Source organism: Festucalex cinctus, chromosome 10 (assembly GCF_051991245.1).
Source record: "Festucalex cinctus isolate MCC-2025b chromosome 10, RoL_Fcin_1.0, whole genome shotgun sequence".
Classification (NCBI taxonomy): domain Eukaryota; kingdom Metazoa; phylum Chordata; class Actinopteri; order Syngnathiformes; family Syngnathidae; genus Festucalex; species Festucalex cinctus.
Window position 1 is genome coordinate 17,611,348 of NC_135420.1, and position 22,931 is coordinate 17,634,278.

The 22,931-nt window shown below is 40.8% G+C and overlaps 2 protein-coding genes and 1 long non-coding RNA gene across 8 annotated transcripts in view; 2 read left to right on the forward strand and 1 right to left on the reverse strand.

The window, feature by feature from the left end:
• The window catches only part of abl2 (c-abl oncogene 2, non-receptor tyrosine kinase), a 29,386-nt gene extending 16,158 nt beyond the window's left edge, over positions 1-13,228 (forward strand). For 3 of the 4 annotated variants that reach the window (XM_077534002.1, XM_077534001.1, XM_077534003.1), the window contains exons 4-11: positions 673-945; positions 1,147-1,231; positions 1,307-1,484; positions 1,560-1,744; positions 1,831-1,983; positions 2,071-2,160; positions 3,270-3,446; positions 6,772-13,228. In XM_077534002.1, coding sequence (XP_077390128.1) covers positions 673-945; positions 1,147-1,231; positions 1,307-1,484; positions 1,560-1,744; positions 1,831-1,983; positions 2,071-2,160; positions 3,270-3,446; positions 6,772-8,543 — 2,913 coding nt within the window. In that variant the 3' untranslated portion in view covers positions 8,544-13,228. Of the gene's footprint in view, positions 1-672; positions 946-1,146; positions 1,232-1,306; positions 1,485-1,559; positions 1,745-1,830; positions 1,984-2,070; positions 2,161-3,269; positions 3,447-3,509; positions 5,357-6,771 lie in introns of those variants that run through there. The other variant, XM_077534004.1, reaches the window with a different exon arrangement.
• A 205-nt stretch (positions 13,229-13,433) lies between these two features.
• LOC144026852 (uncharacterized) lies at positions 13,434-14,482 on the reverse strand. The gene is made up of 3 exons (XR_013285320.1): positions 14,323-14,482; positions 13,659-13,874; positions 13,434-13,555 (listed from the first exon to the last, which is right to left on the reverse strand). It is a non-coding gene; the product is annotated as an uncharacterized LOC144026852 (long non-coding RNA).
• The window catches only part of osbpl9 (oxysterol binding protein-like 9), a 29,433-nt gene continuing 19,990 nt past the window's right edge, over positions 13,489-22,931 (forward strand). For 2 of the 3 annotated variants that reach the window (XM_077533902.1, XM_077533904.1), the window contains exons 1-3: positions 13,489-13,642; positions 14,569-14,619; positions 18,471-18,549. In XM_077533902.1, the coding sequence (XP_077390028.1) occupies positions 13,532-13,642; positions 14,569-14,619; positions 18,471-18,549 (241 nt within the window). In that variant the 5' untranslated portion in view covers positions 13,489-13,531. Of the gene's footprint in view, positions 13,643-13,866; positions 14,427-14,568; positions 14,620-18,470; positions 18,550-22,931 lie in introns of those variants that run through there. The other variant, XM_077533905.1, reaches the window with a different exon arrangement.

A 22,931-nucleotide genomic window follows, 5' to 3' on the forward strand; every position in this document is an offset into this window, starting at 1 on the left:
TGTAGTAGTGTCTTAAAAGTCACTTACAGGCGATGCGTCAACATTATTCCATGAATTAGCCAATGCTAAACTGTTAGAAATCGCGATTAGCATTAGTGCACTAGCGATTACTACTTAAGGTAAACAAACACTACCATTTAGTTCACACATACATCATTATGTCTACATTACACATGTAATAGTGTCTTAAAAGTCACTTACAGACGATGTGTCAACATTATTCCATGAGTAAACAAATGTATTAGCCAATGCTAAACTGTTAGCAATCGCGATTAGCATGAGTGCACTAGCGATTACTACTTAAGGTAAACAAACACTACCATTTAATTCACACATACATCATTATATCTACATTGCACTTGTAATAGTGTCTTAAAATTGATTTGTTCAGATTTGTGTTTTATTTTTTCAATAACGGAAATAGAATTAACCCAGTGTAGACCTCAGGTGCACCATTATTTTAGTCATGCAAGGGTATCATTGGTTTACATATTTTAGTAGGGATGGGCAAGTACTGATACCAGCATTAGCATTGTGATTTCTTATTTATTATGAAAAACAAGTTGGTAACTGCATTAGCAAAACAAACATGAAGTTGAGTTAAAATAAATAAATAAATAAATGACTAAATATTACAAACTCTTGTTTCATTCCTCTTTCTTCTCATTCAAGGTGTATGTGACATCAGAGAGCCGCTTCGCCACCCTAGCCGAGCTGGTCCACCATCACTCCACTGTAGCCGACGGCCTGGTCACCACACTGCACTATCCGGCACCCAAGTGCAACAAGCCCACCGTGTACGGCGTGTCGCCCATCCATGACAAGTGGGAGATGGAGCGCACCGACATCACCATGAAGCACAAGCTGGGAGGGGGCCAGTACGGCGAGGTATACGTGGGCATGTGGAAGAAGTACAACCTCACAGTCGCTGTCAAAACACTCAAGGTGGGATGTCTCCTTATAAGATACTATACCTTGATTTTAATTTTGTCTGGCAAAGAGGGGACATAAGAATTATGATTGTAGGTTGCCGCCTGCAGGTAGACTCTGGTACTACACATAGATTGTCTCACTTTGCTTATTCCAGTCACTTAGATTTTACATTTTCACTACTCTTATATTGCTGTCTAATTTCTTTAATGGCAGGAGGACACCATGGAAGTTGAGGAGTTTTTGAAAGAGGCTGCTGTCATGAAGGAGGTTAAACATCCAAACCTGGTTCAGCTTCTTGGTCAGTGTTTTGTCTATTTTTACTATTTTATTTTCCCCTCCCTTAATAGTAACTATAAAGTGGCCCCTCCCACAGGCGTGTGCACGTTGGAGCCTCCGTTTTACATTGTGACAGAGTACATGCCACACGGCAACCTTCTGGACTACTTGAGAGACTGTGACAAGGAGGAAGTGAATGCTGTGGTTCTGCTCTACATGGCCACACAGATCTCCTCAGCTATGGAATACTTGGAGAAAAAGAACTTCATCCACAGGTGAGAAGATGGCTCCAGACGCCATTTTGTATAAGCTCAAATGAAATATCAAGTTTCACACATTTGTTCTATCAGGGATCTCGCGGCGAGGAACTGCCTGGTCGGGGAGAATCACGTGGTGAAGGTGGCAGACTTCGGTCTGAGCCGGTTGATGACTGGTGACACTTACACTGCACACGCTGGGGCCAAGTTCCCCATCAAGTGGACTGCGCCGGAGAGCCTCGCATACAACACCTTCTCCATCAAGTCTGATGTATGGGGTGAGTAGCACGCTCTCATTCACGCCGATATTCCCGCTGCAGTCCTGCTCACAAGGCTGATGATTCACATTGTGTTTTTCCTACAGCGTTTGGGGTCCTGCTATGGGAAATTGCCACCTATGGCATGTCTCCATACCCAGGCATTGATCTGTCTCAGGTTTATGATCTCCTAGAGAAGGGGTACCGCATGGAACAACCTGAGGGATGCCCGCCAAAGGTCTATGAACTCATGAGGGCATGTAAGTAGTCCTTCAGATGATGACATCATTGTGATCACTACTTGAACATGAACTTTAACTCATTTTCATGAATTTTGTTTCTGCTAGGCTGGCAGTGGAGTCCATTCGACCGGCCATCATTTGCAGAGATCCACCAAGCCTTTGAAACAATGTTCCATGACTCCAGCATCTCAGAAGGTAGCATAACATTTAAATAAAAAAAATTTAAAAAAAAAGAGACATTTTGTAGGCTAATAAAGTAAGGTCAATCTCCAGATGTTTTCCGATTTAGAAACGTTCCTTTAGGAAATAATGCACTCTTTAAAAAGGAAATGAATAAATAATTAAATTTGTCATCTTATTTTCCTCTTCGCCATATTGGAGTGAGCAGCCAGCACAAAATCGCATAATAGTTATGGTTCCTCCTTAAAGGGTCGATTACAATGGTGAAACTCTTCTTTTTTTTTGGAAAGTTCAACATCACTAGTTTGGTTTCTTTTTAGGAAATGGATGAACAAGTGCAACATCCAACCATCCACAGAATAATTATGCTATATTAGCATCTGTTATTGCTCGGGGTCCATCCAAATTGCACGGGTGGATCTGTTTAAATGTTGCTAGAAGATGAATTTGTAAGAAGCTATTTTAAAAAAATGTGGCTAAGAATTATAGTTACTTAGTTAAAGTAGAAAAACACATTTTCAAGGAAAATTATGGCAAGCATTTATGGGCCTATAAAATCATGTGAAGGTGATAAAATGATTTTAATTATTTTGGTCACAGATTAATCACACTATTAATTTTGACCGCAGGGGATCCTTTAGTTGACAGGGGATGTTTACGTGAAAGGTAGCATAGATTGTGCTTGAGCAATAAACATAAGTACATGTATTAAATAAAGCATTTAATGTTTCTGTTATGACATTCAGAATATGTGTTCATGTCAAACTATTGGAGTAAATTTTTTTCCCATTTTAAATTATGCAAGTAAAATGATTAGAAAAAGAGGAGGATGAGCGTGTGCAGTGGATAAAAAATTTCGAAGACATCCTCATAACATTAATTGTTGAAAAAAACGAACATATAACAGGTGCTCTTTAAATTTGGCGGGCAAAAAATGTTGATAAAAAAGCCTTTTTTAATTAAGTGATTAATCTTAATTAAAATTTAATAATTACAATCAACGCATTTACTGCCAGGCCAGCAAAAATGCATCATTTGACGTCTTTTTCTGTCAATGGCAGTGAATGAGTTAATTTGCTGAAAAAATTAAATTGTTTGACAGCTCTAATTTATTTATTTTGCAGAGGTGGCGGAGGAGCTCTGTAAGACGGCATCTTCCGGTCACGGCGGTCCGTTGCACTCGTTCGACACGCCCCTGTTGCCCTCCAAATCCCGCACAATCCTCAAGCACACGGAAAACAAGGAAAACATCGAGGGTGGGCTCGACGGGCGGCCAGACCACGGCACGCACGGTCCCTCAGGTACAGCTCGACACGCTTACCTTGCTGCCAAGCAGTCGGTTGTATCACATTACAAGCCCGCAGGTGTCCCGGGCCACCTTGATACCGAGAGCCAACTGCAGCGTCGCCAAGCCCGTCGCTTGAAGAGAAGGGCGGTCATTTTTCTCACCGATTGACCGACCACCTGTGCAACTGTGCCAAGTCTGTGCAATTTAGGCAGGTCACATGTTAAGTCGTGCAAATAAAAGAGCAAATAGCCAACTTGGTTCTTGTATTACTGTTAAATTTCCAAGTAAAACTAGTCACATGAATGCAATCAGGTCTAAAAGCAAAAATGGAACTCTTGCAAATGCGTAACAGAACATCCATCCATTTTATATAGTGCTTGTCCTCATGAGAGTCACGGGTGAGCTGCTGCCTGTGCCAGCTGATTTTCAGCGAAAGGCTGGGTAAACCTTTCCATTCATATGACTGGTCACCAGCAGTCATATGAATGCAATGATTTGCATTCAGTCCTCAGTTCATCCACACAAGCATTGATCGACAACTATTTTCACGCATTTGCTCCCAAAAATGTATTGATATGTTCTTAGTGTCCCAAAGACGTATTTGTTTTTTTGTGTGTGTTTATTTTATTTTTTATTTTTTATTTTTTTTTAGAGCATACAGAAGGCTGTGATGGAGCCTCTGTACTGCAGAGAACGGTTGAAGCAATTGTAGTTATTACAACAACGACCAGCAGGTGGCAGCAGAGTATAAGAGATCAACCGGGGCCATGTTACAACAAGCTCTTTTTACCAGTGTTTTCACCAGGAATGTGAATATTGATGAAATGTAGCTATATGGGGTATATGCCACGGAAGAGGCGGGACGTGATTTTGGGTTAGTACATCGTTGGCTTTGTACATAAGTTTGGTTCCGGTCCGGGTTGGGAGGAAATGAGTTAATAAACCAGTACTAATTGTTTGGAGCAATTTTTTAATTTAAAATTGTCCAAATCCTCTAATTTTAGCATATCACCAGTATTTTTTCACTAATTTCTGTAGTCCCTCATGAAAGAAGACTGATTATCATCAGTGTTTAATCAAAAGACATTTACAAACATCTTTTTTTATATCACTTTACAAATACGAAGTACGAAATAACCACTAATTGCTGGTTAATAAACAGTAATCAAGTAAAAAAATACTTTTGTAATACACTTTAATGCAAAATTAATATGAATCTGATTAGTTGATTAATCAATTGAATAATCAATCGATTAATCGATTCTAAAAATATTCAACAGTGACAGCACTATTTGAGAAAACATGCAACATCCACACACAAAGGCATGAGCAAAGATTCTAACCATAACCTCTCAGCTATGCTAACAATTAGCCACCATGCTGCCCTAACAAAACTTGTCGAAGGGAAACATTTTACAACACCCCATGTGGTACTCGGGTTTAACGTGGGTGAGAAATGCCAGAAAATGCATCTGCCCACCATAAAAGTCAATATTCCCGGGAACCAATACCAGATGGCCTTTATTCTGGATAGTTAAGCATCTCCTGTGAATAATTACTGACCCAAATCCAATTTATTTTTATTGACTCATAATCTTTTAAGAAAAAATATGAAACATTTTAGCACTAATCCTCAATGATTGAACTCCCCCACACATTTTTCTAATTGTTAAATCTGCTTTCATGTGACCAATTTAGCTCCAAATTGCCTCACTTGAGAGTATTTGTTTTTCACGCTAACCATTCTTGTTCTGCGGTGCAGTGTAATTCTATTTCATTCTATTTTTGTATTTCTGCTATTTCCAAATCAAGTTACTGAGTACAAATCTAAAATTTCAGAAATGTTTTCTTTTTTCAATTGAGGTTTTTGTTTTCTTCTTGACAATAAAATGTTGGTCCCGTGTTTTTTGTCCGTGACGCAAATGAGTGTGTGGTTGTCATTCTGTCATTGACCGCCTTCAAGTACATCAACGCACTAAGCATTACACAGTAATCATAAACAAAAAACAAAGTGCTCTCAAATCCCATGTATTCCTGTGAGCATGTGCTAGTTTACAGTCATAAAGCAAAACGCTAACATTTCATGTTACATAATATACATTTAATGCTCATGTATGAGAAAGGTTTGTGTGTATTTTTACAGTACCAGCCAAATGTTTTATGCACACATTCCCATGCTTATAGAAGTTTTCTCCAAACTTTTGACTAGTTCTGCCCTTTGAGTGTAAAGCCTTGTAAGGCAGTTATAGCGTGTGAGTTGATTATCTTATTAATCACGCCATCTTGCACACGTGTAACTTGAGGTCAAATCCAGTTAATTGGTTCAAATGTGCATGATCTGCATGGATTCAACTTTCCGTGCCATTTTCAAATTATTTTGGGTGAAGTTGGAAAAATAGTCTTAACCCCTTCAGACCCGCATTTTTTTTTATTATTATTTTTTACTCATTTTGACGTTTCCCACATATGAACATGCAAAAAATTGGGGGGGGGATTATCTCATTTGTTATAGTGGACACCAGGATAATATGGGTTTAATGTGTATTAAACTTACGAAGCTCATATGTAATATTTTTAACATGAACATCATGCAAATCAACTTACAATGGTGATTGGTTAGCTAGGATCCAATCATGAACCAGAAGTGTTATACATTTGCACCTTTTTTACATTTTAAAATAACTAATTTAATAAATATTCATCCAAAAGTAACTTGCATAATTATAGTGTTTCAGAGAATTTTATTTGTCTTAACAGTTTTCGTTTTATGTTTTCTTGTTTTTGGACATGCTGCACTCCTATAAATTGTTTGGTCCAAAACAAATTTACATAATTATACTGTTTCTATTTTTTTTTTAATTGGTGTTAATATTTTTAAATGCTTAAACAATTTGTTGTTTTGTAAATAATAAAGAAAAATAATCGTTCGAATAATCATGATTTCAATTAAATCGGGATTACCTTGTATTATTTTCTCTATAATGAAACAGGCCTAGGTCAACGTCTAACAGGGTCCGAACTGAGGATACATTTTATTGGGTCAACTTTTTTTATGGCTCATTAGACATTAGAATTTCCTTGCCTAGTGGCTAGCAAGTCTGTGCTGACCTTGTCACGTGGCATTCACAAGTTCTCATGCTAAAAACATACGTTAGGGTCATTAAAGACTTCAAATTGTCTGTAAATGTGTATGTGAATGGTTGTTTATACATGTATGAATCAGTCCACCATGTACATCAGTCCTGCCTGGGGAAAAAACAAAATTTTAATTTTGGGTAACCCTGCTCTTATTTTTTTATGTTCATTCCTCTTTTTTTTTTCTCTCTCTCTCTCTTTAGGCTGGACTTCTTTATTCGGAGGTGATGGACGCACGGGGAGCTCCCCAGCACTGCCCCGAAAACAGCAGCCCCGTGATAAATCTCCCGGCAGCCTTCTAGAGGACGCACTGGACACGGGCGCATTCACGCGAGATCGCAAGACGAGCTTCTTCAGCTCCTTCATCAAGAAGAAGTCGTCATCGTCGTCTTCCGCCTCCTCCTCGCCGTCCTCCCAGCACCAACAGAACCTCCCGACGCCTCCCAAAAGGAGCAGCTCCTTTCGGGAGATGGAAACGCAGCCGCACAAAAAATACGAGCCCACTGCTGATTTCAGCCCCCCACCTCCGCTACCGCAGTCGGACAGTTTAGGGGGCTTTTCCGCGTCCCCCTCACATTCCCATGGCGAGCCCGCCCAGGTTCAGTCACGCTGCTGCGGTGCCACATTCGGACAGAAGCCTTCTGGCGGGGGGCTCGTTTCACAGGTAACAAGCGGCACCAGCTGGGGAGGACTCGCCGGATTTTTTACCCCCAGACTTATCAAAAAGACCCTCGGCCTGCGGACAGGAAAGGCAGTCTGCCCAGGGGATGGTGGAAACATGGTCGGGGGGCCTAAACCTTTACCTCGGTCCAATTCTACCTCCTCAATGTCAGCCGGGTTGCCGGACTTGGAACGTATTGCGTTGACTTTACCCAGGAACCGCAGCGCTAAAACCCCTTTGGAGAGGACCGCTTCAACCACCTCCCAGCCAGAAAACGGGGCTTCACGTCCCCCTGAAACTCTGCTCAGGAGGATGGACGAGGGGACTGCACAGATCAGGGAAAGGCCCAAAGCCAAGCTGCTACCCCGGAGCGCCGCCGCAGGAGGGAGGGCGCCCGGGGTCGGGGGGGAAGCGGGTGAATCGGACAGTGGGTCCCGGACGAGGGAGGGTCGAGAGGACGGCGGCGCAGGACTGGAAAGACAGCAGAGCTGGTCGTCCCCCTCGAAGACTTCGAGTTCGTGCGCGGCAGGTGCCCAAACGCACAACCACAAAGTTCCCGTTCTCATCTCCCCCACGTTGAAGAACAACCCGGGCGACGTGCACCTCGTCGGGCTGGACTCTCAGGGGAACCGCTTCAAACTGCTGTCGGAGCACCAGGCCGACCGGGACAGGCCGCGGCTGGTCAAACCCAAGTGCGCTCCGCCACCTCCGCCGACGTTACGCGGCATGCAGCACTCCTACAGCGGCGAGGGAGAGGAGCAGGTCGAGGTCAACGGCGATACATTGAAAGGCCACAAATCGGGTCGGTCGACAGGAGGCGTGACCGCGAGCAGACCGTCAGTGCCGCCACCACAAGTGCCTGCTTCCTCCGCAACGCCCGCTAAAATGGCCAACGGGGCGCCCGGCACCGCCCCCTCCTCCTCCTCCACGGCTGGCTCCAAAGTGGCACTGCGGCGAACCCGCCAGCCGTCGGAGAGGGTCCCGCCCGAGCGGGTCAGTCGCGAGGCTCTCCTGGAGTGTGCCGAGTGCCTGAGCAGCGTCCTCCTCCACACCAGCTCGGAAAGCCCCTCCAGCAGCCAAGTGCTGGACGCCGGACACCAGCTGCTGGACTACTGCTCAGGTTACGTGGACTGCATCCCCCAGATGAGGAACAAGTTTGCCTTCCGCGAGGCGGTGGGGAAGCTGGAGCTAAGTCTCCAGGAGCTGAGGGCTTCGTCTTCAGGCGGCGGAGGGCTGAGCTGCGTGGGCTCCAACAGCGTACGAGACAACCTGCACAGCTGCATTAAAGAGATTAGCGATGTAGTCCAGAGGTAGCCGACACTAAACGTCATCACACCACAGCAACATCCTCTTTCAGATTCCTCAGAGAAATCGCTACAAAATGTCTTCTTTTTGTTTACAAACAGTTGTTTCATCAAATGCTAACGCTAATTTTGCTCCGTCTGACCTGTACATATCCTGACGACCGCGTATGCCAAACTAAAATGCGGTTCACGTCCAAAAGGTGAAATGTTTGCCTCGCGCCGGCCGTCATTGTGAAATGAATGTCAAGAAGTCCAAGCTCACCCTGTCTGTCGAATGTGCTCAGCCTTACTGACTAGCAGACAGTCGTCGTTCGGCCCATGTCGAGCGCAATGTTTCATGAATGTGTTGACTCATCGGTCGGGTGCACTGTGTTTCTTGGAGCGTTTTGCACGATGTCTAGCAACTGAGGGACCATAACTAATTCTCGAAAGCCATTTTAGCAAACAAAGAGGAAACGGCGTCTTTTTTTTTTTTTTGTATGTTTGATTTAAAACATAACTGTTTTATAATAGGGATGGGCATTTTACTTAGTCAACCCAAACGTTTTATTTTACAAAAATATGTTCAATGAAGCCTCACTAGTCTAAACATGGTCTTATGATTGATATAGCATTCATGGAATATTAGTCATCCAGCAAAATCCACTTTTTTTTTTTTTAATAGTTCATTACAGGTGGCGGCCATTTTGCATGCCGTCAACTGAAAATGACATCACAGTTCTTCAGGGATCGGGTAACAACCAATCACGGCTCACCTGTTTTCTAAAGCTGGGCCGTGATAGGTTGTTTCCTGACCCCTTAGCAACTGTGATTGGCAATTGACAATTCTAATCTTACATCATAAGTCAAAATGGCGGTCTTATGCCACATTCATGGAAGGTTTTAAGTTGGATTTATCCCACTCCGAGTTTCCCCAGTTTCCGATTAAATTGTTCTTGTTCTGGTTAAAGCAACACTAAGGAACTTTCAGTTTACGTTGGTTATGGCGGCGCCATATGGACAAAAGAGGTGATGTTATGCCTGAAGGAAGACCACATTTCCCATGAGGACAAGCGCATTGCATCTTTTTTTTTTTTTTTGTTCTTTTCTTACCTAAGCTGGGCCAGTGTTGATTATTGACTCCTTATGTATGGGTAGCTTTCCTTTTTCGTTGTATTTATTTATTTTTGTCTCCTCAGTAAAACTTTTCAGTTGTTTTGCAGCTTCTGCCAAGAAATCAGTAATTCCTTGAAACGAATGGTGAAAGGGGGACGTGACATATGCCATGAAGCAATCAGCACATTTGTAGTTTTTTGTGTGGCAGTGTTCCTACCATCCTCCTCAAATTTGCTTAGTGTCAGTAAAAATGATACAGACCCCATCAGGTCATGGCAGATTTACCATTCAACTAGTTTTAAGTTGGTTTAATCAGAAAAGGCGTGAAAATATTTTAAGGTTGAAAAGTTCCTTAGTGCTACTTTAATGCAGTCACTCCAAATCATGTATCATGTGATGAACATAAGTCTTGTATTTACACTTTGATGTAAATAAATCCAATTTCCCACTTTCCTTGAATGCGGCAATTATCCTTTGTGAAAGGACGCTCTCTGCTCATTGAAAAGCATTGGACTTTGGATCGTTGTAACTTGATTTGTGAGGATTATATTTGATTTGAAAATGTGATCAAATGTTGTTTGACTACTATAACAACATGCCTGGTTTCTATGGTAGTCACAGGCAAAAGCAATACAATACGCGTGGAAATAGCGTTGCATTGCCGAAATATAAATGCCCGGATGTTCAGAATTGTCAATTGTCGCCCCATTAGATGGATAAAAACAAGTGGATTTTGCTGCTTAATTCCGATTCCAAAAACACAATAATAATCCGAATGCTCCGTTTAGTCTAGTGAGGTCACATAGAACATTTTTGGGTTGATTTCTGCTTTAATTTCCTTGTTTATGGGATCAATTAACTTGTGTGCTGCCAGCAGCTTTCAAGCAGAATACAAAGACAATGGTTTAATTTTCTCACAATTTTGAAGGCTCATTTCATATACTTGGTGGTTTAGAAAAAAAAATTAATAATCATTCAAATTTGGGAGTTAACACCTCTCTGTGTCAAATTTATCAGACACTTTTTAAAAAGCGATGGTCGAGTACCAATACCAGGTATCAGTATAGGGCCAATACCCAGCCTTATTTACGATCAGACTAGAAATTAGAATAGAGAATTGCCATTAATTTCATGCAGTTTTAAGGGGAAATGTTATATTTGAGTATATAGGTATTTGTTTAGAATTACCTGTCATTGTTTGTATTAAAAGTACTAGTGGTATTGGTACTTGGTATTAATATCAGTGACTACTCAAAAGTTGAGTACTCATAATGGTATTGGTCTGACAAAAGAAAATTGTATTGTGCCTATCCCTATTTTAGAACAGAACCGTAGGTTGGATTTCAGTATGGGCCATAAATATCTCCTCCGCTGTGATTTACCAACTTTACACTACTGGATAAGATCGACCATTATATACACTACTACCATTCAAAAGTTTGGGGTCACCAAGAAATGTCATTATTTTTTAAAGAAAAGCAGGTTTTTCAATCAAGATAAAGTAGTTGGAAATATACTCTTTTGTTAATGTGTTAAATGGCTATTAGCTACATTTGTTTGTTTGTTTTTTTGTTGAAATATCTAGATACAGAAGGTGTATAGAGTCCAATTTCCAGCAACTATCACGCCAGTGTTCGAACGATTCACGGTATTTGCTCATTGTTAGAAGGCTAATGGATATTAGAAAATCATTGTGCAATGATGTTAGCACAGACTATTTCATGTGAGAAATTGCCAAGAAACACAGAATTGTCTGGGTGACCCCAAACGTTTGAACAGTAATATATATACATTGTATACAATACATCACAGCCTTCTTTTTTTTTTCTTTTTTTTTTTTTTTTGTGGTTTTGTTTTGCTTTATTTTTTAGTAAGAAAACAAAAAATGAAAACAAGTAGTAATTTGGGAGTAAAATAATTTACTTTCCCCGCAATGTTCAAAAGAAAATGAATGTTTTTTTTGTTTTTCTGCATATGGCATGAATGAATTTCACCCGTGCTGTGTCACAAGCATTTCAATATTGATCTCTGGATGTCCTTTTGCACCACATTTCAAACTTGAGAGAGGAGCACAGGGTAGCGCACTAAGCCTATTGGGACAGCTTTCCTTCCAAGTGTCCTTGCATGTTATGGACAGTGCAGGACTCCCTGTAGCCTTTGTGGTCGCAGTGCCTCACATGTCTGCAATTCATGAAACAGTTCAAACACACTGAGTGCTCATCACACTAATTACGCATTACTAACTCTTTATAGACTAATCTGCAGACTGTCTTCAGCACATGAAAGATTTGTACATTTAAAGAAAGATTTCTAGAATGTCTGTATGAACTTGAATTTTAAATTATTCTTTTTTTATTATTATTAAAAGCACAGAACTATTTTTTTTCTTTTTTGTGTGTGTTAAATATTTGTTTTATTTCATCCAGAAAAAAAATTATGTGTAGTCACAGAATAAAGAGTTGTGTTTTACAGCAAGGGTGGGGAACCTCTGGCTTTTGAGAACGTTTGAGCCAATCCCATTTATGAGCAATTATAAGAACAGAACTTCAAAGGACTGTTCGCTAGGAAAAAGAAATGGCCGGTGATGGGCCAAAGGTTCCCCACGCCTGTTTTCGACTGAGGCCTATCCATCTGCTTTCTGAATGTATTCTTCAGTTCTGAAGTCATCAAGGTGCCGTTACGTTTATTTATTTTTTTCCACAATTGATCACTGACATGCATTTGTAGTCCAAGCTGCTCTTTTATTGAGCACAAACTGCAAGAATTGTACATTTATGCACACATGCACAAGATCATGTTTATTTGGGCTCACAGCTTAATGTACACTGGATAAGGCCTCAGACAGTAAATCGTTGGCACATGTTGTATGTACAAGTCTAACATTTGCATATGAAACACTGCAGGTCCATAACACATACATTTATTTACACATACTGTGAGTCTCAAATAACGCAAGCGAAATGATGTTTTTCTGTGGTTCTTGGTGCCTTCATGTGAGCAAAATTCAAGAATCTACAGCCTCATAAAAACATTCATGTGCCATATTTCTGTTGCATTACACATTTAAGACTTATCTCGAGCTGCTTATTTGTTCTGTCATTTCCTTATGTTTTCTTGTTTAGTGCATCTCTGTGACATAGTCATCAAAGATCAGAACAAAATTGACCACCATTCAAATATATTAGAGTAACAGGGTCTATGAATAAGTTTATTTCTAGTTTTTCTTCATATCTCATCTCGAAAACAATGCTGAATTGACCACAATGGTGTCCTTGTGATGCTTACTCTGCATTGTTTTTCCGACGCTTGCCTTCATTGTTCTCATGGTTTTTTTTTTCTACACTTTGTACTCCCTGTTTTGTTTGGAAAGTACTCTGCAGCTCATCATTATACCAAAGTGTTTCAAGTGCAATGAAAGCCAATGCTCACAGTCAGACATGCCACAATGGAATATGTGAATCTACACATGGAAAAATAAAATAATTTCTTTTGTACAAATGTTTTATTTTATTTTATTTAAAGCTCACATATATTACTGTGAAGTTTTGCTTATCAGTGTTAAGTCTATTGTAAATAATAAAGATATTGGTGAATATTGTATGACTGTTTATTTTATTGGTCTTTTTTTCCATATTAGTTGCTCAGTACTGATAAAAATTTTAGCAACAGTTTGACAGATGAACTTGATAGGCAAAAAATATTTAACAAGGGGTGTTTATACACTTTGTAATAAAACACTTATTTTATAAATATACTCTGGTATCACGTTTCAATAAAAATGCATTCACCCACAAACACAACCAGGTTGCAATTAACTTTATTGATAGTAACAGCTGGGGGTTTTTTTTTCGTGACGTCACTGCGCAGCATATCGGACTCCTCCCAGTCGTCGGCGTTGTAAAGATGGCGTCTATCATGGAAGGGCCACTGAGCAAGTGGACAAACGTCATGAAAGGTTGGCAGTACCGCTGGTTTGTGTTGGACTACAATGCCGGACTGCTGTCTTACTACACGGTACGTCGGTTCTCACCGGTTCGTTGCACTGGAGCGTTCCGCTGGGGTTGGCGGTGGTAGAAGTTGTCGCTGGATGTGCTGAGGCCCTTCGGTGTTTGTCAGGAGTTGGGGAGTCTCGGGCACCAACAGGCGAGTCTGCTCGGTGACGGATCGTCACATGGACCAATCACGTTGCTGCGTGACGTCCATCTGACCAATCCGGTGGCAGCATTTCTGCCATACTTCCGCTTAGCTACATTGTTAGCACAATCGCAAATCGTAAACATTTTTAACACCGAGGCGACATTGCAGCGGACATTTGAGTGTTTTGAGTGGCAGCGAGACGGAATTATGTTTGTCAAGACTATTTATTGACGTGTGAACGGACTAAACGTACCAGTTGTTTTGACTGTTGATGAGAGAGACAGTGGGAGGAGTTGGTAGCTAACATTACTTGTTAAGTATAAATAGCATAACAATGACGAATACGCACATTGGACGACAGTATAACCTGCCAGATAATTACAAGATCTGGGATAGTGCCTATATGTGTGTTATGTAAATTTATGTCGGGATTAATCGCACAGAAGCATGCTTTTGTGTCAACATTTCCATTGTGAAATTTAACCTGAGTGCAAATGAATCCTGGTTTGTGTCTGCAAGTGGTGCACGTTGGATCTAATCCACCAGAAATACTTAACTTTTCCTTGCGGTTCCTTGACAGAAAGCATACCTCCTACTAGCTTTGTCATGACAAAAAGCAGGAAAAAGTCACGAAGACCTCAAATTGTTCCGAGTAGTCCCGGTCAGTGTTGGCGGTCGCCCTTTTTGCACGCATCATCACCATTTAAACCCAGTTCAGCTTGGATTTCAATTCAAGACAATGGTTACGCATGGATTATGGTTACTCTGTTTTGTAAATACAGAGTTGGTCTGTTTGTTTTCAGTCAAAGGACAAGATGATGCGAGGGTCCAGAAGAGGCTGTGTGCGACTTAGGGTAAGTTTTTTCCAAGTGAATGGAATCAATTGCACACACACTGCATAAAACATACCCCAAATAATTATCATCCAAAAATTGTATAATTGTCGTGGTGTTCCTAAAAAAAATAAGTGTTACAAGAAGACGAGGGAAAGCAACTACAGGCACAGGGAGCCTAAACAAACACACCCTAATAACAGATATTGTCATTTTGGCACTGACAGCCAACTTGCTTTTTGTACTGTAGGACCCGGGAAGATGTATGAAAACTGTGTGGCCTGTTTATCCCACATTTCATGAAGTTATAGTCAGGTGACGACAGCAGTCGGGCGAGTCATGAGTCCTCATTAAATTGACCAATTGAGAAAATGAGATGCCAAAAACATGTGATTCGTGACTTCAAGCTTTAAACATGGATGCGGAGTAGTGAACTTGAGGGGGGGGGGGAAGACTCTGGGAACTTTAAAAAGAGAAACAAAATGTAATTGTGCATCCACTAGAGTAGGTGGGAGTGGCACTTTGACTGTCAGAGAGTGCGCAAGGAGTATTAGCTCTTCTGCAGAAGTGTACTTAAAATACTTTTATAGACAAATGGTACTATTTATAGTTGCAGTGGAGAATTGGGGGAGGGGTTAAATATTTTTCTTCTACCTGGGGGAAATAAAAATAATTGAGAAGCACTACACATTGTGTAAAATATATAAAATAGAAGGTAAAACATATTTATTGTGTATGCTGGACCTGCTACTTGAAGTGGTTAGGGACCAGAAATGGTGAAATTCTGCATATAATTGACTAAATAAATAAATACATACATACATAAAAAGCCCTGCTCTGGCGGAAATTAATACATCAGTTTCTGGTAGACAATTTTTTTTTTAAGTTTTTGTTTTGAAAATATTTCAGACACATCTCATAAGCAAATGTGTCAAATTAATGTGTTACTTATACACATTAAAACAGTTGTGCAGGCCTTCATTGTGCTGCCAGATTTATTTGCATACACCCTTCTATAAACTGTAATGAAAGTGTCCTCGGCTTACTTCCTATGATGGAAATGTAAGCTAAACTTGTAAGTAAGCCAGAACACGCCATACTCCATCACTAATTTGTGCGAACACAGTTGTGACACCCTAAGTCAGTTTTAGTAGTAAATATTAGTATGGAAAAAACTTCTAAGCCACAAATGCTTGGTATATCATTTTCATATCATTTTGTAATACACAGATGTGCGGGGCCCCATGACTTGGTTTCCCTCGGGCCCCCAAACGATTAAACACACCCCCTTCGGTATTGAGCCAAAGTTGTCCAATTTGACAGCCTTGTGATTTTGTTGTGCTTTTTGATATTTTGCCACTAGATGGGAGTAGTTCACAGTGTGCTAACTATCATTGTGTAATCAAAGGATCAGTCCAAGTTCAGAACATTGAGGGAGTGATTCAACATAGATTCCAGTGGAAATATGCAACATGATATGCGCATAGTTTACACAAATTCACTGCAATTCGGTCATTGCAAAATACCACCCTCAACTTGCTTGAGTGGAGAGAGTAACAGTTTTGTCCTGCCACATATCCTTGACAAGAGTATAACAGATAATTCTTTGTTAAAGCAATTTGCGCCGCTCTGCATATTTTCTGCCAATTTGGAGAAGACAATCTCGTCTTTTAACAGCGTTATCTCTTTCGTCTGGACTTCTTGAAATGCACAGCCGTGAATGAAGCAAGAAGTGTTATTTTTGGCGGCCTCACGCTCTCCCAAATCACACGTACATCAACAACATAAACAAACCATCGATGTGAAACAGGTCACAGTTCAGAGTACTACATTATTGCCCTTCAATAAATGATTAACAAAGTCAAATACTTTGTGCCCTGCAGTCATTTATTCATCAAAATTTATGAGTCGGTCCTTTATGGTTAGGATTGGAAACATTCTTTATGTGCCGACTTATTTCACTGAACTGTTTACTGGGTCAAGCGTATTGTAAGTAAATATTATTCCATTCCATTGCATGAGTAATACATAATGAATATTCTCTTTCACCTTTTGCAGCATAATCTTTTTACCTCACTATAAATGCTGCTTTCGAGTGCATTTAATTGAAATTATACACAGGTTATTGTGTGATAAAACGTATTCCTTGATGGCGGGGTGCATGGGTGTGCGCGGACGATAACCGGGACAGCGACAACGTCAACTAGTAAATGAATGTGCAGAATTGCATTTTTACACTTTTGTGAACTGCACAAGGTCCCTCTGTGACAAAATACACCTTCACATACATAACTCACTCACCCGCTGCCATTGTGGTTCTTGTGTTATTTGTTTTAATACTCTGTGGTACAAGTACAAAGGCCTGACAATTTATTTATTTTTTCTTCCCCAGTCTAATGCGGATTCCAATTTTTGCTATAACAAATTTCCGATAACTAATTAAGTTTTATATAACTTCATTCTTATAACAATAAAGATGTGTTTTGTTTTTTTTCTCAACTTTACACCAGAGAGAAAAATTGGCAACAATTCTGTAAAGTTTTAATATGTGGGGGTGGTTACAACCCATTTTAAAAAATAAAATAAAACATCAGCCAATTTTAAAAGCTCAAGATGAATCAGTTGGGCGCTAGCAAGCAACTATATTTATTCAACTCAACTCAACTTTATTTATAAAGCGCTTGAAGAACAGACATTGATGTTAACTTATTCAAACCCAAAAACCTATAAATACGTTTTTTAATACCTATTCCTTCCCTACCAAAAACATATTTATACGTTTTTATGTTTTTTCTATGCTGGAGCACACAGAAGGCCTTGATGCAGCTTCTGATCTGAAGTGGTCGCTTAAAGCAATGGTATTTATGACAAAAGGGCAGCAGATGGCAGCAGAGTATAAGAGATCAACCAGGGCCATGTTAAAATAAGCTCTTTTCTTTTCCCCAGTGTTTTCAACAGGTTTGTGAATAATGATGAAACTTCTCCATTCTAATGCTAGTTGTTGCAAAATGGAAACGGATACAAATATACTTTTTTTTCCTTTTTTTTTTAACTTATAAAAGAAGAGACTAATCTTTCTTTTTGTAGGTTCCAAGTTTTTTTTTAGCAATAGAACACAATATTCTGTGGGCCTTACAAAATCAGTCACAATCCAGTTGCTTCAGTGAAAATAGTTGGGAGTGAATGAGTTATCCAGCATCCAAAAAAGAAATTCCCCTTTACTGTCCACAAAGTTTGACTTGTAGTTAGAATTCAAGTCCAAAACTGTAGGTGGCGGTAATGTGCGTTAATAAACATTTGCTAACTGCAAAACGACTAAAGAGAAAGACTTGACATTGAGGCAAAAAAGATTCCTGGAGCTGTACCAGCATATAACAATTAGGTTTTGTGGAAATCTGGTGTAGTTTTTTACTTGGTAGTAGTGAACATGTAAAATAAAACGTTAAATGTCTGAGTTCATGTCAAGCCCTCAGAAGTTGTCGATTTACAGTTTCTTCCTTGGTTTGTGCAGTAAGCAGGCAGCTGTGAGTCACACACCCTGTAATGTTGCCAGCAGTCTTGTTCCTCTGCAGTCCTTTTTAATCTGTTGGCTGCCTGTCCCTTGTGTGTCCGTTCCTCTCCTCCCCTCCCTGCCTTTCTCCTCCTCTGCGTTCCCAAATCCCACCTCCTCCTCGTCATACTTTTCCCCTGCGCTCATGCGTGTGCCACAGAGCTTTTGTGTGTGTGTGAGGGTGAAAGATATGGCAAGAGGAGATGAACCGTTTTTGAAGGTGTTGAGATTGGAGTCGAGGTAATTCTGAAAGGAGAGGGAAGGAAAGTGAAGTGTGACGTCTGTCCCTCTGTCGGTCTGACTCGCATGCTTTCTTTCCCAGGGCGCTGTGATCGGCATCGATGACGAGGACGACAGCACGTTCACCATCACAGTGGACCAGAAGACTTTCCATTTCCAAGGTGAGCTGGCCTGCTTTTAATTTGGCCGTCTCACGTTGTCTTTTTCCATCCCTGGATATTTTTCCTCTGTGGTCTCCTCCATAGCTGCTGCTCGCTTGCCCCGTTCGTCTCACTCGCTCGCCCCCCCTCCCTTTCCCTCCCCGCCTTATTAAAGACTTGGGTCAGTCTTGTCTAATGCCAGGAAGCGTGCACAGTCAAAAGTGTGATGAGGAATTTGAAGCGTTTCTCCCATCCGCCACGTCTCCTAACCTCACCAAGTTGGATAAACGCGATTTTGTTCCACTGCCCACCGAATAGATTCCGGAAACGGCAAACAAGGAAGGAATCCGTTTTCCTCAGCACTCCTGCCTGCGACTAAGCGCGAAGATTGCTGCTTGCGTGTGTTGCAGCTGCGCCTGTGGGAATAATAATAATGGAATACTGCTGAGCTGGAAGCTGAGCTCAGGTCTCTTCGCCCTTCACTGCTGGCACCGTAACAACCAGTCCGCCCGACCGTAGGACGGGATTGGCTCCCGGCAACGGCATCACCACCTCCCAGTCGTGCCAACCTTTCCCTCGGGCACTTTTTTTTCCTTACGTCACCCCCGGCAGGTTTTGAGCTAGCAGCCATCCCGTTTTCTTTCTACATCTGTCGTTCCCATCCCTCCACTGGTGTACGTTTTTCTTCTCACTGCCCTCACCTCCCATTTCATCACCAGCAGCCACCCGCCACAGTCCATGGGCCCCCCACCCCTCTCACCTCCTCCATGCCCACTCCCATGTCTGTGTTCCGAAGCTGTATGCTGTGGTTCTACAAACGGAAGGGTAAGGAGAAAAGCACATGCATGTCAACTCCAGTACAGGGGAAAAGACGGAGAGGCGAGAGGGCGTGTCCTGTGTCCATCGGGCTTATTGGTTTTGTTGCAGTGGTTCAAGGGCATTTTTGAGCTATGCAAGGTAGATTGTTTAGTCAGGTGTGATAGAGAGAGGGCTATGTGCAGTCTTGCACGTCCGCCCATTGTTGACTGTGGAAGTATGACTATGCTATCAGTTTTGTTTTATTAGGTTGAGACATTTTCAGGATGGAAGTAATCGTGCAAAACTATGTTGAAAGTCAGGGAGTGATAACGCCTGTCAGAATCTTAACACAGTCTGGACCTGTCTGTGCATTTTTTGTTAGTTACAGTGGTACCTTGACTTAGAATTTTTGTGTGGTCTGTGTTGCAAGCCAAAATTAGTTTTGCAGATGAAAAGAAAAAGGAACAATTAATTTACAGTGAATGATGCACTCAGATGTGGGCAAGGAGAGCCACTGTCAGCAGTTTATTGAACAGGACAAACATGTGAAATGTGAGCATTCACAAGGATCACTGTAGAGCTCAACCTTTGCCTAACTTGATGTCATTCACTTGGCCAAGCCCCCCAAAATGAGATTTCGGCCAGCGATTGCTACAGTTGTTGCGCTTTCTAAAAAGTTGTTTTTCTTTTCTTTAAATTGTCCAGTATTTTACAGTTCTGTTTTGATAATAGAAAATGGTGGCGTTGTTTGGAGGCTGGAATAGATTAATGGAATTTAAATTGATATACAAGTATATTGAATCATGCACATTGTCATAAATTTATACTTGTATGTCAAGGTGCCAGTGTCTTAGAATATGAGCTAAACAGGATATGCCAACACTGTTGTAATTGAACACTATTGATGACCATTTCTCCTATCATGGACTCAGGATAATTGACCGTAATTGATTGGCTGAAACGAGCAGCGATGCTGTTGATTCAGTCTCACTAGTTTATGGCCTTAAGAAGAAATTGCGGCCGTGCTAATGTCCAGCCAGACTTCCACTATGGCACATTTCATCCAGGCAGTACGATTCAGCTCCTTGTTGTAACATGAGCCTAAAACATTCAGCGTTCCTGCGCCTTTTTAGAATAATATTCCCAAAAATAATGACAACGCTATTAAATGATCACTACATTTCCAAATAGTCTAACATCCATTTCTAGTTTGGATGATGACTGGTATCTTATATCCAGACTTGACACGGAGCCATCCCTTGTCCTGCTGGAGGAAAAAGTGTAAAATGAGCAGGAGATATGTGCCGAACATTAGCCAGGCTTTTAGCTCAGAGATGGGATGTTGTGCCGAGGGGATTCCACTGTCACGGTAAAATGATGTTGGTCTGAGGATGCTGGATTGTCCGTCTCTCTGGATCCACTACTAGTACTATAAGTATATGGCTGTATGGGTTTTTCTCATTTTTGAAGTCATACATAGGCTTCTAAGTGTTGTGTTGCGCTAACTCAGTTTTTTCTGGGTTTAATTCACGATGCCTCCTACGGGACGGTCCAGCTCATAAGCAGAAGTGTAGTTGTTATTCAGCTGCTGTGCCAGCTTCGATTGTGTCTCCGTCTCTACCGTGCTCTTATTTAGAGGAGCATCCATTATTAATCAGCCTCTCTCAACTGGCGGTGTCTCAGAGTTACCTGAGAGCCTTTTAGCATCCCCTTTTCCTCCACTCTCATTCACCTCCTCTTATCTACCGTCACCATCCTTCCTGTCTTCCCCATCCACTTTTGTCAGCAGCAAGACCATTGTGTTCCTTACTTTGATATGACCCACCTGGGCTATAGTTTGTTTTTTGTTTTTTCCCCCCCATCCATCCATTTTGACTAGTTGTTATAGTAGGATTACCCGTGAGCCTTTCAGCCCAAACAAACAAATTTGCCCGGCATTTTTGTTCACCCTAAAATGCTGCATTGTCATTGCACCACACTGTGGTGTCTTGGCAATGTTGATAGGTCTTCCGTCCCTCTGGAGCCTGCACACAAACATCAGCTGGTGGAAAGATGGAGGCGTGAGGAAAGAAAAGGGCGGGATGAATAATTCAGATGCATTTTGGACAGACAGAGGACAGTGGACGCTCAGCATTTTAAATGGAAATGTTGCTGCTAAACTGACCTCTTTACGTAGAAATCACTCCCATATAGTTATGGCAAAATGTATTTTGCTAATGATGTTTGTTTGTTTTTTTCCCCCTTAAAATAAAAATTATTCAAAATTTAAAATGTAACTGAAGTGTAGATTTTCCTCTTAAATTTATTTATTTATTTTTAATCAAAAAAATCCTTTAAAGATCCGATCAGTTGAGACATTTTTGAGTCAAGTTTTGATATAAAAGAAAATAATAATTAATTAAAAATAACTTAAAGTAGCAGAATTTCTGCACTGGTTTGATTGCACTTGGTTTTATTTCCACTTCATTCTTGCTTCTTTGTGCTTATATTCTCAGCATCAACACGGTAAACTATTAACATATCAGATGGTTTTTAAAAACTTAACTGAACGATTTAAACTATTCCAACTGTAATGTACCTGCTCCTCCTTCAGGGAGAAAATAATAATAAATCCATGAAAATGTTGGGCAAAGCTTGTATTGTTCTGTGACAAAATCTATGTCAAGCCCGCAGCGCTACTTCCATCAAGAATGGAGCTAAATAACATTAGCCTCCGTAACCTCTTCCTCTGGAGAGTCTATTAGGCTGAGGGCGAAGCGAGGGGCTGTCTGAGTGGGTTGGCTGTCTCTTTCGTTTGTTCAAAAGCTTCTCTGCACAGCTCAGCTGTCTTAACTCATACATCCATCTGCTGCGGTGTTGTCTTAATGTTGTGGCTGTTTATGTAAAATTTATTAGGCCACCACCTAATGTTAGGTATATGCCACAGGCATCCCTTACATTAACAGCATTAATAATGACCAAAGTTTTTTGTAAGGGATATTCAAAATAATTTTTATACCAGTCACCAATACTGTCTTCAGTTCTTTTGATGAGTAACATTTTCTTTTTAAAAAAAAAAAAAAAGAAGAAGAAGAAAAAAAAAAATATCTGATTGTTTCTTAAAATTGCATAAGATTTAGGGCTGGGTTTAAAAAAATCGAATAACCGATATCAAAGCGATTTTCCTTTTCGAGCCTGATATCGATTCATAAAACCGTGATTGATTATTTTAATCTCTTCCCCCCCCCCCTTTCCCCCCATAAATTCTGAACTGAGGATGCGAACGTCGCCGCTAAGCGAGATGGTGTGCGTGGGGCGTATACTGGATCTAAATCAAACTGATCTCTTGTGAATCAAAATCAAATTGATGAAATTAGAATTGATACCCAGCCCTAATAAATTAATGACAATATTCTATTCTTCTAATTTCTAATGTCTTGTTCCTGATCGTAAAACAGCCAAAAGATGGCGGCCAATTCGTGAGTAGCAACACCTTAAAATAAGGTCTGGTATCGACTTGATACCGATACCTGGTATCTGTACTCAACCATCCCTAGTTTTTGCAATGATTAGTACAACAGTAGGTATAATATTTTGAATGCTAAAATGTACACCTGTTATTGAAG